This window comes from Pezoporus occidentalis, unplaced genomic scaffold, assembly GCF_034315485.1.
Source record: "Pezoporus occidentalis ecotype Australia unplaced genomic scaffold, CSIRO_AGI_Poc_V1 ctg591, whole genome shotgun sequence".
In the NCBI taxonomy this organism is placed as follows: Eukaryota; Metazoa; Chordata; class Aves; order Psittaciformes; family Psittacidae; genus Pezoporus; species Pezoporus occidentalis.
Window position 1 is genome coordinate 31875 of NW_026915934.1, and position 14931 is coordinate 46805.

Sequence of the window (14931 nt, forward strand, 5' to 3'; positions counted from 1 at the left end):
AGATATGGGCCTCCATATGGCGATATGGGACTCCATAGGGACATATGGGACTCCATAGGGACTTATGGGTCTGGTAGACCTCCACATAGCGATATGGGCCTCCATATGGCGATATGGGACTCCATAGGTAGTTATGGGTCTGCTAGACCTCCATTTAGACCCCTGGAACTGACGGGACTCCATGGGGGAGCTGTGAGTCCCATTCCCCCCTCCCAAACCTTGTAGACATCATGGGAGCCGATGATGGCGTCGAAGAGGGTGTAGAGGTCGTTGAGGAGATCGACCACCTCGATGGGCTCGCTCATGGCCGAGATGGTGGTGAAGCCCACGATGTCGCTGAAGTACAGCGTCACCTCCTCGAAGTACTCGGGCTCCACCGGCGTGCCCATCTTCAGCGCCTCGGCCACCGACCTGACGAGGAAATGGGGTGTGGGGGGGGCGATGGGAGGTGATGGGAGTCAATGGGGATCAATGGGGGTCAATGGGAGTCAATGGGGTCAGTGGGGGTCAATGGGGTCAATGGGGTCAATGGGGGTCAATGGGGATCAATGGGGTCAATGGGAGTCAATGGGGGTCAATGGGGGTCAATGGGGGCAATGGGAGTCAATGGGGGTCAATGGGAGTCAATGGGGGTCAATGGGTGTCAATGGGAGTCAATGGGGCTCAGTGGGGTCAGTGGGTGTCAATGGGTGTCAATGGGAGTCAATTGGGTCAGTGGGGTCAATGGGGATCAATGGAAGTCAATGGGAGTCAATGGGAGTCAATGGGAGTCAATGGGAGTCAATAGGGGTCAATGGGGTCAGTGGGGTCAATGGGGATCAATGGAAGTCAATGGGAGTCAATGGGGTCAATGGGAGTCAATGGGAGTCAATGGGGGTCAATGGGAGTCAATGGGAGTCAATGGAGGTCAGTGGGGTCAATGGGGATCAATGGAAGGGGAGTCAATGGGGGTCAATGGGAGTCAATGGGGGTCAATGGGGATCAATGGGGGTCAATGGGAGTCAATGGGGGTCAATGGGAATCAATGGGGTGAATGGGGGTCAATGGGGGTCAATGGGGATCAATGGGGGTCAATGGAAGTCAATGGGGGTCAATGGTGGTCAATGTCCCCTAACTCCCTATGGACCCCCCAGCCCCATAGCTCCCCATAGACCCCCCCAACCCAGCCCCATAGCTCTCCATAGACCCCCCCAACTCCTCCCAATAGCTCCCCATAGACCCCCCAACCCAGCCCCATAGCTCCCCATAGACCCCCCCAACTCAGCCCCATAGCTCCCCATAGACACCCCCCAACAACCCAGCCCCATAGCTCCCCATAGACACCCCCCAACAACCCAACCCCATAGACACCCCACCCCCATAGCTCCCCATAGACACCCCCCCCAACCCCACCCCCATAGCTCCCCATAGACACCCCCCAACAACCCAGCCCCATAGACACCCCACCCCCATAGCTCCCCATAGACACCCCCCAACAACCCACCTCCATAGCTCCCCATAGACACCCCCCGCCCCCCAACAACCCCGCCCCATAGAACCCCACCCCCATAGCTCCCCATAGACACCCCCCAACAACCGAACCCCATAGACACCCCACCCCCATAGCTCCCCATAGACACCCCCCCCAACCCCACCCCCATAGCTCCCCATAGACACCCCCCAACAACCCAGCCCCATAGCTCCCCATAGACCACCCCCGCCCCCCAACAAGCCCGCCCCATAGCCGCACGGGGGCAGCATCTGCGTGAGGAGCCGGTCTGTTTTCTGCTTCTCGAGCTCGAGCTCCTCGGTGCGCTCGCGGATGAGGTCCTCCAAGTTGCTCGAGTACTGCTCCAGCATGCGCAGCATGGAGTCGATCAGGTTCGTCTTCCGGCCCTTGTTGATGCTTTTGAACTGCCCAACAACGCCGTCTCCCATTGGCTCAGCGCCTTTGGGGTCCGCGACTCCCACACACCCCCCCGAACAGAGCACCTTGCCCCATAGGAGTGGTTGGGCGGCGCGACGGAAGGCGCTCAAAGGGACGATGTTGGGTGGGTGGAAGCGTTGGGAAGGTCATGGAAGACCATTCAGGTCCGTGTTTGACCCCATAGACCCATATTGAGCCCATAGCCCCATAACTGGTCCCATTCGACCCCATAGGGGATGTGGGGTGGAGCGACACGGCGCGACGGAAGGCGCCCAAAGGGACGATGTTGGGTGGGTGGAAGCGTTGGGAAGGTCATGGATGACCATTCAGGTCCGTGTTTGACCCCATAGACCCATATTGAGCCCATAGCCCCATAACTGGTCCCATTCGACCCCATACGGGATGTGGGGTGGAGCGACGCAGCGCGACGGAAGGCGCTCAAAGGGACGATGTTGGGTGGGTGGAAGCGTTGGGAAGGTCATGGATGACCATTCAGGTCCATGTTCGACCCCATAACCCGCCCCATAGCCCCATATTGAGCACATAGCCCCATAACTGGTCCCATTCGACCCCATACGGGATGTGAGGCAGAGCAGTAGGGGGCAACGGAAGGCGCCCAAAGGGACGATGTTGGGTGGGTGGAAGCGTTGGGAAGGTCATGGATGACCATTCAGGTCCGTGTTTGACCCCATAGACCCATATTGAGCCCATAGCCCCATAACTGGTCCCATTCGACCCCATACGGGATGTGGGGTGGAGCGACGCAGAGCGGTGGGGGGCAACGGAAGGCGCCCAAAGGGACGATGTTGGGTGGGTAGAAGCATTGGGAAGGTCATGGATGACCATTCAGGTCCGTGTTTGACCCCATAGACCCATATTGAGCACATAGACCCATATTGAGCCCATAGCCCCATAACTGGTCCCATTCGACCCCATAGGGGATGTGGGGCAGAGCGGTGGGGGGCAATGGAAGGCGCCCAAAGAGGGGATGTTGGGTGGGTGGGAGCGTTGGGAAGGTCATGGATGACCATTCAGGTCCGTGTTTGACCCCATAGCCCCATATTGAGCCCATAGACCCATATTGAGCCCATAGCCCCATAACTGGTCCCATTCGACCCCATAGGGGATGTGGGGCAGAGCGGTGGGGGGCAATGGAAGGCGCCCAAAGAGGAGATGTTGGGTGGGTGGAAGCGTTGGGAAGGTCATGGATGACCATTCAGGTCCATGTTTGACCCCATAGCCCCATATTGAGCCCATAGCCCCATATTGAGCCCATAGCACCATATTGAGCCCATAGCCCCATAACTGGTCCCATTCGACCCCATAGGGGATGTGGGGCAGAGCGGTAGGGGGCAATGGAAGGCGCCCAAAGAGGGGATGTTGACTGGGTTGAAGCCTTGGGAAGGTCATGGAAGACCATTCAGGTCCGTGTTTGACCCCATAACCAGTCCCATAGCCCCATATTGAGCCCATAGCCCCATATTGAGCCCATAGCCCCATAACTGCTCCACCACCCCATATTGCTCCCATCCAACCCCTTACTGCTCCCACCACTCCACAGTGGCCCCATAGCCCCATAACTGCTCCAAATGCCCCCCATATCGGTCCCATGGCCCCACCGCCCCCCATCTCGCCCCACATCGCCCCCACCTGGTCGAAGACCTGGTCGATGGTGGGCCTGCGCTCGGGCTGCTCGCTCCAGCACTGCTTCATCAGGTGAATGCACTCCAATGGGGCCTGGTCGGCCGACACGGCCGGGCGGCACAAGGGGGGCGGCTTCCGCACCTTCTCGATGATCTCTGGGGGGTAGCAATGGGGCAATGAGACCCCCAAGGGGGTCTAGGGGTGGTTATGGGGGTGCTGGAGGTGGTTATGGGGGTTTTAAAGCGGTTATGGGGGTCTTGGGGATGGTTATGGGGGTCTTGGAGGTGGTTATGGGGGTCTTGGAGGTGGTTATGGGGGTCTTGGAGGTGGTTATGGTTATTCTGGAGGTTGTTATGGGGGGTCCTAGAGGTGGTTAGGGGGGTTCTGGAGGTGGTTATGGGGGTCTTAGAGGTGGTTATGGGGGTTCTGGAGGTGGTTATGGGGGTTCTGGAGGTGGTTATGGGGTTCTGGAGGTGGTTATGGAGGTTCTGGATGGAGGTTCTGGATGTGGTTATGGGGGTCTTGGGGGTGGTTATGGGGGTTATGGGGGTGGTTATGAGGTTCTGGAGGTGGTTATGGGGGTCCTGGAGGTGGTTATGGGGGTTCTGGAGGTGGTTATGGGGGTTCTGGAGGTGGTTATGGGGGTTCTGGAGGTGGTTATGGGGCTCATGGTGGTGGTTATGGTTATCCTGGAGGTTGTTATGGGGGTGCTGGAGGTGGTTATGGGGGTCTTAGAGGTGGTTATGGGGTTCTGGAGGTGGTTATGGGGGTCCTAGAGGTGGTTATGGGGTTCTGGAGGTGGTTATGGGGGTTCTGGAGGTGGTTATGGGGCTCATGGTGGTGGTTATGGTTACCCTGGAGGTTGTTTTGGGGGTGCTGGAGGTGGTTATGGGGGTCTTAGAGGTGGTTATGGGGGTTCTGGAGGTGGTTATGGGGTTCTGGAGGTGGTTATGGGGCTCACGGTGGTGGTTATGGTTATCCTGAATGTGGTTATGGGGGTCTTAGAGGTGGTTATGGGGGTCCTGGAGGTGGTTATGGGGCTCATGGTGGTGGTTATAGGGGTCCTGGAGGTGGTTATGGGGCTCATGGTGGTGGTTATGGGGGTCCTGGAGGTGGTTATGGGGCTCATGGTGGTGGTTATAGGGGTCCTGGAGGTGGTTATGGGGTCCTGGAGGTGGTTATGGGCCTCATGGTGGTGGTTATAGGGGTCCTGGAGGTGGTTATGGGCCTCATGGTGGTGGTTATAGGGGTCCTGGAGGTGGTTATGGGGTCCTGGAGGTGGTTATGGGCCTCATGGTGGTGGTTATGGTTATCCTGGAGGTGGTTATGAAGTCCTGGAGGTGGTTATGGGGTTCTGGAGGTGGTTATGGGGGTTCTGGAGGTGGTTATGGTTATCCTGAATGTGGTTATGGGGTTCTGGAGGTGGTTATGGGGGTGCTGGAGGTGGTTATGGGGGTTCTGGAGGTGGTTATGGGGGTCTTGGGGGTGGTTATGGTTATCCTGAATGTGGTTATGGGGTCCTGGAGGTGGTTATGGGCCTCATGGTGGTGGTTATGGTTATCCTTGTGCTTTCCATCCCCTGTAGATCCTTGCCCGCATCCCATAGGCGGACCAATGACCGCATGCCCAGGGGGGCTTGCCCTATGGCTGGATGCTATGGGGCCGGTACCTTCGGGAGGCAATCCCAGCATGCAATAGGGCCCGCTGCGGCAGATGACCTCCTGCATGATGATCCCGATCCCATAGACGTCCCCACGGAAGGAGCCGCGCCGCTCTAGGGCCTCGTCCCGCAGTAGCTCTGGGGCTGTCCATAGGCGCTCTATGGGGGGGGGGGGGGACACGGGACACAAGACCCCTTGAGGACCCCCCATTGGGTGATGGAAGAGCCTTCAAGAACCCCATTGGTTGGTAGAACATCCCCTTAGGACCCCATTGGGTGGTGGAAGAGCCCTCAAGGACCCCATTGGTTGGTAGAACATCCCCTTAGACCCCATTGGGTGGTGGAAGACCCCTTTAGGACCCCATTGGGTGATGGAAGAGCCCTTGAAGACCCCATTGGTTGGTAGAAGAGCCCTCAAGGACCCCATTGGGTAGTGGAAGACCCCTTGAGGACCACATTGGGTGGTGGAAGACCCCTTGAGGACCACATTGGGTGATGGAAGAGCCCCCAAGGACCCCATTGGTTGGTGGAAGACCCCTTTAGGACCCTATTGGGTGGTGGAAGAGTCCTTAGGACCCCATTGGGTGGTGGAAGACCCCTTTAGGACCCCATTGGGTGATGGAAGAGCCCTTGAAGACCCCATTGGTTGGTAGAACATCCCCTTAGGACCCCATTGGGTGGTGGAAGACCCCTTTAGGACCCCATTGGGTGATGGAAGAGCCCTTGAAGACCCCATTGGTTGGTGGAAGAGCCCTCAAGGACCCTATTGGGTGATGGAAGAGCCCTTGAGGACCCCATTGGGTGATGGAAGAGCTCTCAAGGACCCCATTGGTTGGTGGAAGAGCCCTTGAAGACCCCATTGGGTGCTGGGACCCCCCTTTAGGACCCTATTGGGTAGTGGAAGATCCCTCAAGGACCCCATTGGTTGGTGGAAGATCCCTCAAGGACCCCATTGGGTGGTGGAAGACCCCTTGAGGACCCCATTGGGTGGTGGAAGACCCCTTGAGGACCCCATTGGGTGGTGGAAGACACCTTTAGGACCCTATTGGCTGGTGGAAGAGCCCTCAAGGACCCCATTGGGTGGCGGAAGAGCCCTCGAGGACCCCATTGGGTGATGGAAGAGCCCTCAAGGACCCCATTGGGTGGCGGAAGAGCCCTCGAGGACCCCATTGGGTGATGGAAGAGCCCTCAAGGACCCCATTGGTTGGTAGGACATCCCTTTAGGACCCCATTGGGTGGTGGAAGAGCCTTCAAGGACCCCATTGGTTGGTAGAACATCCCCTTAGACCTCATTGGGTGGTGGAAGACCCCTTTAGGACCCCATTGGGTGGTGGAAGACCCCTTGAAGACCCCATTGGGTGATGGAAGAACCCTCAAGGACCCCATTGGGTGATGGAAGAGCCCTCGAAGACCCCATTGGGTGGTGGAAGACCCCTTTAGGACCCCATTGGGTGGTGGAAGACCCCTTTAGGACCCCATTGGGTGGTGGAAGAGCCCTCAAGGACCCCATTGGATGGTGGAAGACCCCTTTAGGACCCCATTGGGTGATGGAAGACCCCTTGAGGACCCCATTGGGTGATGGAAGAGCCCCCAAGGACCCCATTGGGTGATGGAAGAGCCCTCAAGGACCCCATTGGATGGTGGAAGACCCCTTGAAGACCCCATTGGGTGGTGGAAGAGCCCTCAAGGACCCCATTGGTTGGTGGAACATCCCCTTAGACCCCACTGGGTGGTGGAAGACCCCTTGAGGACCCCATTGGGTGGTGGAAGATCCCTCAAGGACCCCATTGGGTGATGGAAGAACCCTCAAGGACCCCATTGGGTGATGGAAGAGCCCTCGAAGACCCCATTGGGTGGTGGAAGAGCCCTCAAGGACCCCATTGGGTGGTGGAAGACCCCTTGAGGACCACATTGGGTGATGGAAGAGCCCCCAAGGACCCCATTGGTTGGTGGAAGAGCCCTCGAAGACCCCATTGGGTGCTGGGACCCCCCTTTAGGACCCTATTGGGTGGTGGAAGATCCCTCAAGGACCCCATTGGGTGGTGGAAGACCCCTTTAGGACCCCATTGGGTGGTGGAAGGGCCCTTGAAGACCCCATTGGGTGGTGGAAGAGCCCTCAAGGACCCTATTGGGTGATGGAAGAGCCCTTGAGGACCCCATTGGGTGATGGAAGAGCCCTTGAAGACCCCATTGGGTGGTGGAAGAGCCCTCAAGGACCCCATTGGGTGATGGAAGACCCCTTGAGGACCCCATTGGGTGGTGGAAGAGCCCTCAAGGACCCCATTGGTTGGTAGAACATCCCCTTAGACCCCATTGGGTGGTGGAAGACCCCTTTAGGACCCCATTGGATGATGGAAGACCCCTTGAGGACCCCATTGGTTGGCGGAAGAGCCCTCAAAGACCCCATTGGGTGCTGGGACCCCCCTTTAGGACCCTATTGGGTAGTGGAAGATCCCTCAAGGACCCCATTGGGTGGTGGAAGAGCCCTCAAGGACCCCATTGGTTGGTAGAACATCCCCTTAGACCCCATTGGGTGGTGGAAGACCCCTTTAGGACCCCATTGGGTGGTGGAAGACCCCTTGAAGACCCCATTGGGTGATGGAAGAACCCTCAAGGACCCTATTGGGTGGTGAAAGACCCCTTTAGGAGCCCATTGGTTGGCGGAAGAGCCCTGGAGAACCCCATTGGCTGGGGCTGGGCCCCGCCCTCACCCTGTGCTTGCAGAGGGGGGGTGGCGACCCGCTGGGCCTCCAGGAGCTCGTTGTAGCCGTGGTCGGTGACCTTGAGCACGAAGCGCCCGTCCACGACGCAGTTGCGGGACTTGAGGCGCCCGTGGATGACGTCGCGGTGGTGGAGGTAGCGCACGCCCTGCGGGAGATGGGGCGGGCAATGGGGCTGGCAATGGGGCTGGCAATGGGGCTGGCAATGGGGCTGGCAATGGGGCTGGCAATGGGGCAGGCAATGGGCAATGGAAGGGTCAGCGGGGTTGGCAATGGTCAACGGGATGGTCGAAGGGAGGGTCAATGGGGTAGGCAATGGGGTGGGCAATGGGGTGGGCAATGGGCAGTGGGGCGAGCAATGGGAGAGTCAGTGGGGTGGACAATGAGCAGTGGGTTGGGTAATGGGCAATGGGGTGGGCAGTGGGAGGGTCAATGGGATGGTCAATGGGAGGGTCAATGGGGTGGTCAATGGTCAATGGAGTGGTCAATGGGAGGGTCAATGGGAGGGTCAATGGGGTGGTCAATGGGATGGTCAATGGGATGGTCAATGGGAGGGTCAATGGGAGGGTCAATGGGGTGGTCAATGGGATGGTCAATGGGATGGTCAATGGGAGGGTCAATGGGAGGGTCAATGGGATGGTCAATGGGATGGTCAATGGGAGGGTCAATGGGATGGTCAATGGGGCGGTCAATGGGAGGGTCAATGGGGTGGTCAATGGGATGGTCAATGGGGCGGTCAATGGGATGGTCAATGGGGTAGGCAATGGGGTGGGCAATGGGGTGGGCAATGGGCAGTGGGGCGGGCAATGGGAGGGTCAGTGGGGTGGACAATGAGCAGTGGGTTGGGTAATGGGCAATGGGGTGGGCAGTGGGAGGGTCAATGGGATGGGCAATGGGAGGGTCAATGGGGTGGTCAATGGGGTGGGCAATGGGGTAGGCAATGGGCAATGGAAGGGTCAGCGGGGTTGGCAATGGTCAACGGGATGGTCGAAGGGAGGGTCAATGGGGTAGGCAATGGGGTGGGCAATGGGGTAGGCAATGGGCAATGGAAGGGTCAGCGGGGTTGGCAATGGTCAACAGGATGGTCGAAGGGAGGGTCAATGGGGTAGGCAATGGGGTGGGCAATGGGGCAGGCAATGGGGTAGGCAATGGGGTGGGCAATGGGGCGGGCAATGGGGTAGGCAATGGGCAGTGGAAGGGTCAGCGGGGTTGGCAATGGTCAACGGGATGGTCGAAGGGAGGGTCAATGGGGTAGGCAATGGGGTGGGCAACAAGATGGGCAATGGGCAGTGGGGCGGGCAATGGGAGGGTCAGTGGGGTGGACAATGAGCAGTGGGTTGGGTAATGGGCAATGGGGTGGGCAATAGGCAGTGGGGTGGGCAGTGGGAGGGTCAATGGGAGGGGCAATGGGGTGGAGAACAACATGGGCAACAGCATGGTCAATGGGATGGGCAATGGTCAATGGGGTGGGCAATGGGGTCAGCAATGGGGTGGTCAGTGGGCGGGTCAATGGGATGGGCAATGGCATGGGCAATGGGCAATGGGATGGTCAATGGGCAATGGGATGGTCAATGGGGTGGTCAATGGGATGCTCAATGCTCAATGGCACGGTCAATGGGGCGGTCAATGGGAGGGTCAATGGGGCGGTCAATGGGATGGTCAATGGGAGGGTCAATGGAGTGGTCAATGGGATGGTCAATGGGGTGGTCAATGGGATGGTCAATGGGATGGTCAATGGGAGGGTCAATGGGAGGGTCAATGGAGTGGTCAATGGGATGGTCAATAGGGTGGTCAATGGGATGGTCAATGGGATGGTCAATGGGATGGGCAATGGGAGGGTCAATGGGGTGGTCAATGGGATGGGCAATGGGATGGTCAATGGAGTGGTCAATGGGAGGGTCAATGGGATGGTCAATGGGGTGGTCAATGGGATGGTCAATGGGATGGTCAATGGGGCAGTCAATGGCATAGTCAATGGGGTGGTCAATGGGGTGGTCATTGGGATGATCAATGCTCAATGCTCAATGGCATGGTCAATGGGATGGTCAATGGGAGGGTCAATGGGATGGTCAATGGGAGGGTCAATGGGAGGGGCAATGGGGTGGGCAATGGGGTGGGCAATGGGGTGGTCAATGGGAGGGTCAATGGGAGGGTCAATGGAGTGGTCAATGGGATGGTCAATGAGATGGTCAATGCTCAATGCTCAATGGTATGGTCAATGGTATGGTCAATGGGATGGTCAATGGGATGGTCAATGGCATGGTCAATGGGATGGTCAATGGGATGGTCAATGGGAGGGTCAATGGAATGGTCAATGGGAGGGTCAATGGGGCAGTCAATGGCATGGTCAATGGGGTGGTCAATGGGATGGTCAATGGTCAATGCTCAATGGTATGGTCAATGGTATGGTCAATGGGATGGTCAATGCTCAACGCTCAATGCTCAATGGCACAGTCAATGGGGCAGTCAATGGGACGGCCAATGCGCAACACGGGTGTGAGGTGTGGGGTGTGTGCGTGTGGGGCGTGTGGGGTGTGTGCGTGTGGGGGGGGGCCACCTTGATGAGGTCGATGAGCAGGGAAGACTTGAACATCCAATCGAGCTTCATGTCCTCGTTGCGCAGGAGGTCCTCGAGGCTGCCCCGCGAGCAGTGCTCCGAGACGATGGCGAAGATGCCGCAGTCGTGGAAGAAGCCCAGGAAGAGGTTGACGTTCTCATGGCGTAGGTCCCGCAGCTGCGGGGGACCCATGGCGGGGGGGGGACACCATTGGCCATGGGGCAGCTCTTGGGGTCCCCCATGGCTTCCTATGGCCCCGCATTGGCTCCCTATGGCGTCCTATGGACCCACACTGGCTCCCTATGGCCTCCTGTGGACCCACATTGGCCCCCTATGGCTTCCTGTGGACCCACATTGGCTCCCTACGGCTTCCTATGGACCCACGTTGGCCCCCTATGGCTTCCTATGGACCCATATTGGCCCCCTATGGCTTCCTGTGGACCCACATTGGCCCCCTATGGCTTCCTATGGACCCACGTTGGCTCCCTATGGCTTCCTGTGGACCCACATTGGCTCCCTACGGCTTCCTATGGACCCACGTTGGCCCCCTATGGCTTCCTGTGGACCCACATTGGCTCCCTATGGCTTCCTGTGGACCCACATTGTCCCCCTTGGCTCCATGATGTCCTCATGACCCAATGTTGTCTCCATGACCCACTGATGTCCTCAATGACCCATTGATGTCCCCATGACCCCCATGTTGTCCCCCATGACCCATTGATGCCCCCATGACCCAATGTTGTCCCCCATGTCCCATTGATGTCCCCCATGTCCCATTGATGTCCCCATGACCCAATGTTGTCCCCCATGACCCATTGATGTCCCCCATGACCCATTGATGCCCCCATGACCCAATGTTGTCCCCCATGACCCATTGATGTCCCCATGACCCAATGTTGTCCCCCATGTCCCATTGGTGTCCCCATGACCCATGGTTGTCCCCCATGTCCCATTGGTGTCCCCATGACCCAATGTTGTCCCCCATGTCCCATTGATGTCCCCATGACCCATGGTTGTCCCCCATGACCCATTGATGTCCCCAATGATCCATTGATGCCCCCATGACCCATGGTTGTCCCCCATGACCCACTGATGTCCCCATGATCCAGTGCTGTCCCCCATGGTCCATTGATGTCCCCATGACCCATTGATGTCCCTATGACCCATGGTTGTCCCCCATGTCCCATTGATGTCCCCAAGACCCATGGTTGTCCCCCATGGCCCATTGATGTCCCCATGACCTATGGTTGTCCCCCATGTCCCATTGGTGTCCCCATGACCCATGGTTGTTCCCCTTGTCCCATTTATCTCCCCATGACCCAGTGCTGTCCCCCATGACCCATTGATGTCCCCCATGATCCATTGATGTCCCCATGACCCAATGTTGTCCCCCATGTCCCATTTATCTCCCCATGACCCAATGTTGTCCCCCATGACCCATTGATGTCCCCCATGATCCATTGATGCCCCCATTACCCAATGTTGTCCCCCATGTCCCATTGGTGTCCCCATGACCCATGGTTGTCCCCCATGACCCATTGATGTCCCCATGACCCATGGTTGTCCCCCATGACCCATTGATGTCCCCATGACCCAATGTTGTCCCCCATGTCCCATTGATGTCCCCATGCCCCATGGTTGTCCCCCATGGCCCTCACCTTGCAGAAGGCCAACTTGGTGGCCGGTTTCACCTCCCTGTGCTCGTCGCCAGGGAACTTCTTCAGCCAGACCCAGTCACCCTGAGGGGCAAAGGGGGTGAGGACTGAGCCCCCCTGGGACCAGCCCCACCCCGATGTCCTGGGGGACACCATGGGGGTGCCCCAACGTTGACTCAACCCATCTCAACCCAACTTAACCCAACTCAACTCGATTCAACCCAATTCAACCCAACTCAATGAACGCAACCCAACTGAAGTCAACCCAACCCCTCTCACCTCAATGATCGCCACTCAAACCCAAGCCAACTCAACGACCTCAACCCAACCCAACTCAACCCAATTCAACTCAACGCAACACAATGATCTTAACTCAACCCAACACAAGTCAATGAATTCAACCCAACCCAATCCGGCTCAACTCAACTCAATGATCTCCACTCAAACACAAGCCAACTCAACGATCTCAACACAACTCAACCCAACCCAACTCAACCCAAGCCAATTCAACTCAACGCAACTCAATGGTCTCAACTCAACCCAACTCAATGAACTCAACCCAACCCAACTCAACCCAGCTCAACTCAACTCAATGATCTCCACTCCAACCCAAGCCAACTCAGTGATCTCAACCCAACCCAATTCAATCCAGTTCAACTCAGCGCAACTCAATGATCTCAACTCAACCCAACTCAACCCAACTCAACCCAATTCAACTCAACCCAGCTCAGTTCAGCTCAACTCAATGATCTCCACTCAAAGCCAAGCGAACTCAACGATCTCAACACAGCCCAACTCAACTCAATCCGACTCAACCCAATTCAACTCAACCCAACTCAATGACCTCAACTCAATCCAAACCAACCCAGCTCAACCCAATCCAATTCAACACCTTCAACTCAGCTGAACTCAACCCAATGACCTCAACTCATCTTAAGTCAACTCAACCCAACTCAACGACTTCAACTCAACCCAACTCAACTCAACCCAACTCAATGACCTCAATTCAGCTCAACCCAACTCAATGACCTCAATTCAACCCAACCCAACTCAATGAACTCAATTCAACCCAACTCAATGAACTCAACCCAACTCAATGACTTCAACTCAACCCAACTCAACTCAACCCAACTCAATGAACTCAACCCAACTCAAGCCAACTCAATGACTTCAACTCAACCCAACTCAATGACTTCAACTCAACCCAACTCAACCCAACTCAAAGACCTCAATTCAACCCAGCCCAACTCAATGAACTCAACCCAACTCAATGACTTCAACTCAACCTAACTCAACTCAACCCAACCCAACTCAATGAACTAAACCCAACTCACCGACTACAACTCAACCCAACTCAACGAACTCAACCCAAATCAACCCAACTCAATGCCTTCAACCCAACCCAATCCAACTCAATGACCTCAACCCAACCCAATCCAACTCAATGACCTCAACCCAACCCAATCCAACTCAATGACCTCAACCCAACCCAAACCAACTCAATGACCTCAACCCAACCCAATCCAACTCAATGACCTCAACCCAACCCAACCCAACTCGATGACTTCAACCCAACCCAATCCAACTCAATGACCTCAACCCAACCCAAACCAACTCGATGACCTCAACCCAACCCATTCCAACTCAATGACCTCAACCCAACCCAATCCAACTCAATGACCTCAACCCAACCCTCCACTGGAGATCCCCCTCCATCCCCCCCCCCCCCCCCCCTTCCTTCTCTCCCCACTCATGCCCAGGGGAGGACACTGGGTGGTGGATCCAGGGTCTGGGATGGAGCAGGAGGACCACGTTGGGGGGGGTGGGGGGTGTCACCGGTGCCTCTTACCTGCACGGAGGCGACAAGGCCCTGCTGGTTAAACAAAAGGAGGAGCAAGGGGAGGTGGTTGTGGGCCCTCAGAGGCTCATCTCCCTGCGGGAAAGGGCAATCGTGACCCACGGCCCAACGTGCCCACCTATGGCCACCAATGGCCCCCAGCCCTCAAGAGGGATGAAGCTGTTCCAAAGAGGGGGGGTGTCGAGGTGCCGGCGTCCCCTTCCTTCCTCATGGAGCCCTATGGAGGTGGCCTTGCCTTGTCGCCCCCGGTGGTGGCAATGGGGAGGTGGGGGTCGGGGTGATGGGGGGAGCAAAGGGGACAATGGGGAGCAAGAGGGGGTGGTGGGGGGGGGGTGACCCAAGGGGAAGGGGACAAGGGGGAGTTCTCACCTCGGCGATGGCCACGTTGGTGGTGTCCGGGGTGGCGGCGGCGCTCTTGGTGCTCTTGTTGTCACCGCTGCTGGGGCCGGCGAGGCTGGTCCGGCTGCCATCGACCTGCATGGGGATGGGGGGTGTGGGATATGGGGTGTGGGGTGTGGGGTGTGGGATATGGGGTGTGGGGTGTGGGGTGTGGGGTGTGGGATATGGGGTGTGGGGTGTGGGGTATGGGGTGTGGGGTGTGGGGTGGTGTGGGGTGTGGGGTATGGGGTATGGGATATGGGGTATGGGATATGGGGTATGGGATATGGGATATGGGGTGTGGGGTGTGGGGTGTGGGGTATGGGGTGTGGGGTGTGGGGTGTGGGGTATGGGGTGTGGGGTATGGGGTGTGGGGTATGGGGTGTGGGATATGGGGTGTGGGATATGGGGTGTATGGGGTATGGGATATGGGGTATGGGATATGGGGTGTGGGGTATGGGATATGGGGTGTGGGGTGTGGGGTATGGGCTATGGGGTGTGGGGTATGGGGTGTGGGATATGGGGTGTGGGGTATGGGGTGTGGGGTGTGGGG

At 57.5% G+C, this 14931-nt stretch overlaps 1 protein-coding gene across 1 annotated transcript in view; it reads right to left on the minus strand.

Annotated features, from left to right (window-relative positions):
- Positions 1–14931, minus strand: part of LOC134174249 (retinal guanylyl cyclase 1-like) — a 35579-nt gene that overhangs the window by 8960 nt on the left and 11688 nt on the right. Inside the window, 9 exon segments of the mRNA XM_062639028.1 lie at positions 219–411; positions 1730–1893; positions 3557–3705; positions 5220–5369; positions 7922–8078; positions 10488–10664; positions 12146–12226; positions 13992–14075; positions 14370–14474. Of these exon segments, the coding sequence (XP_062495012.1) occupies positions 219–411; positions 1730–1893; positions 3557–3705; positions 5220–5369; positions 7922–8078; positions 10488–10664; positions 12146–12226; positions 13992–14075; positions 14370–14474 (1260 nt within the window).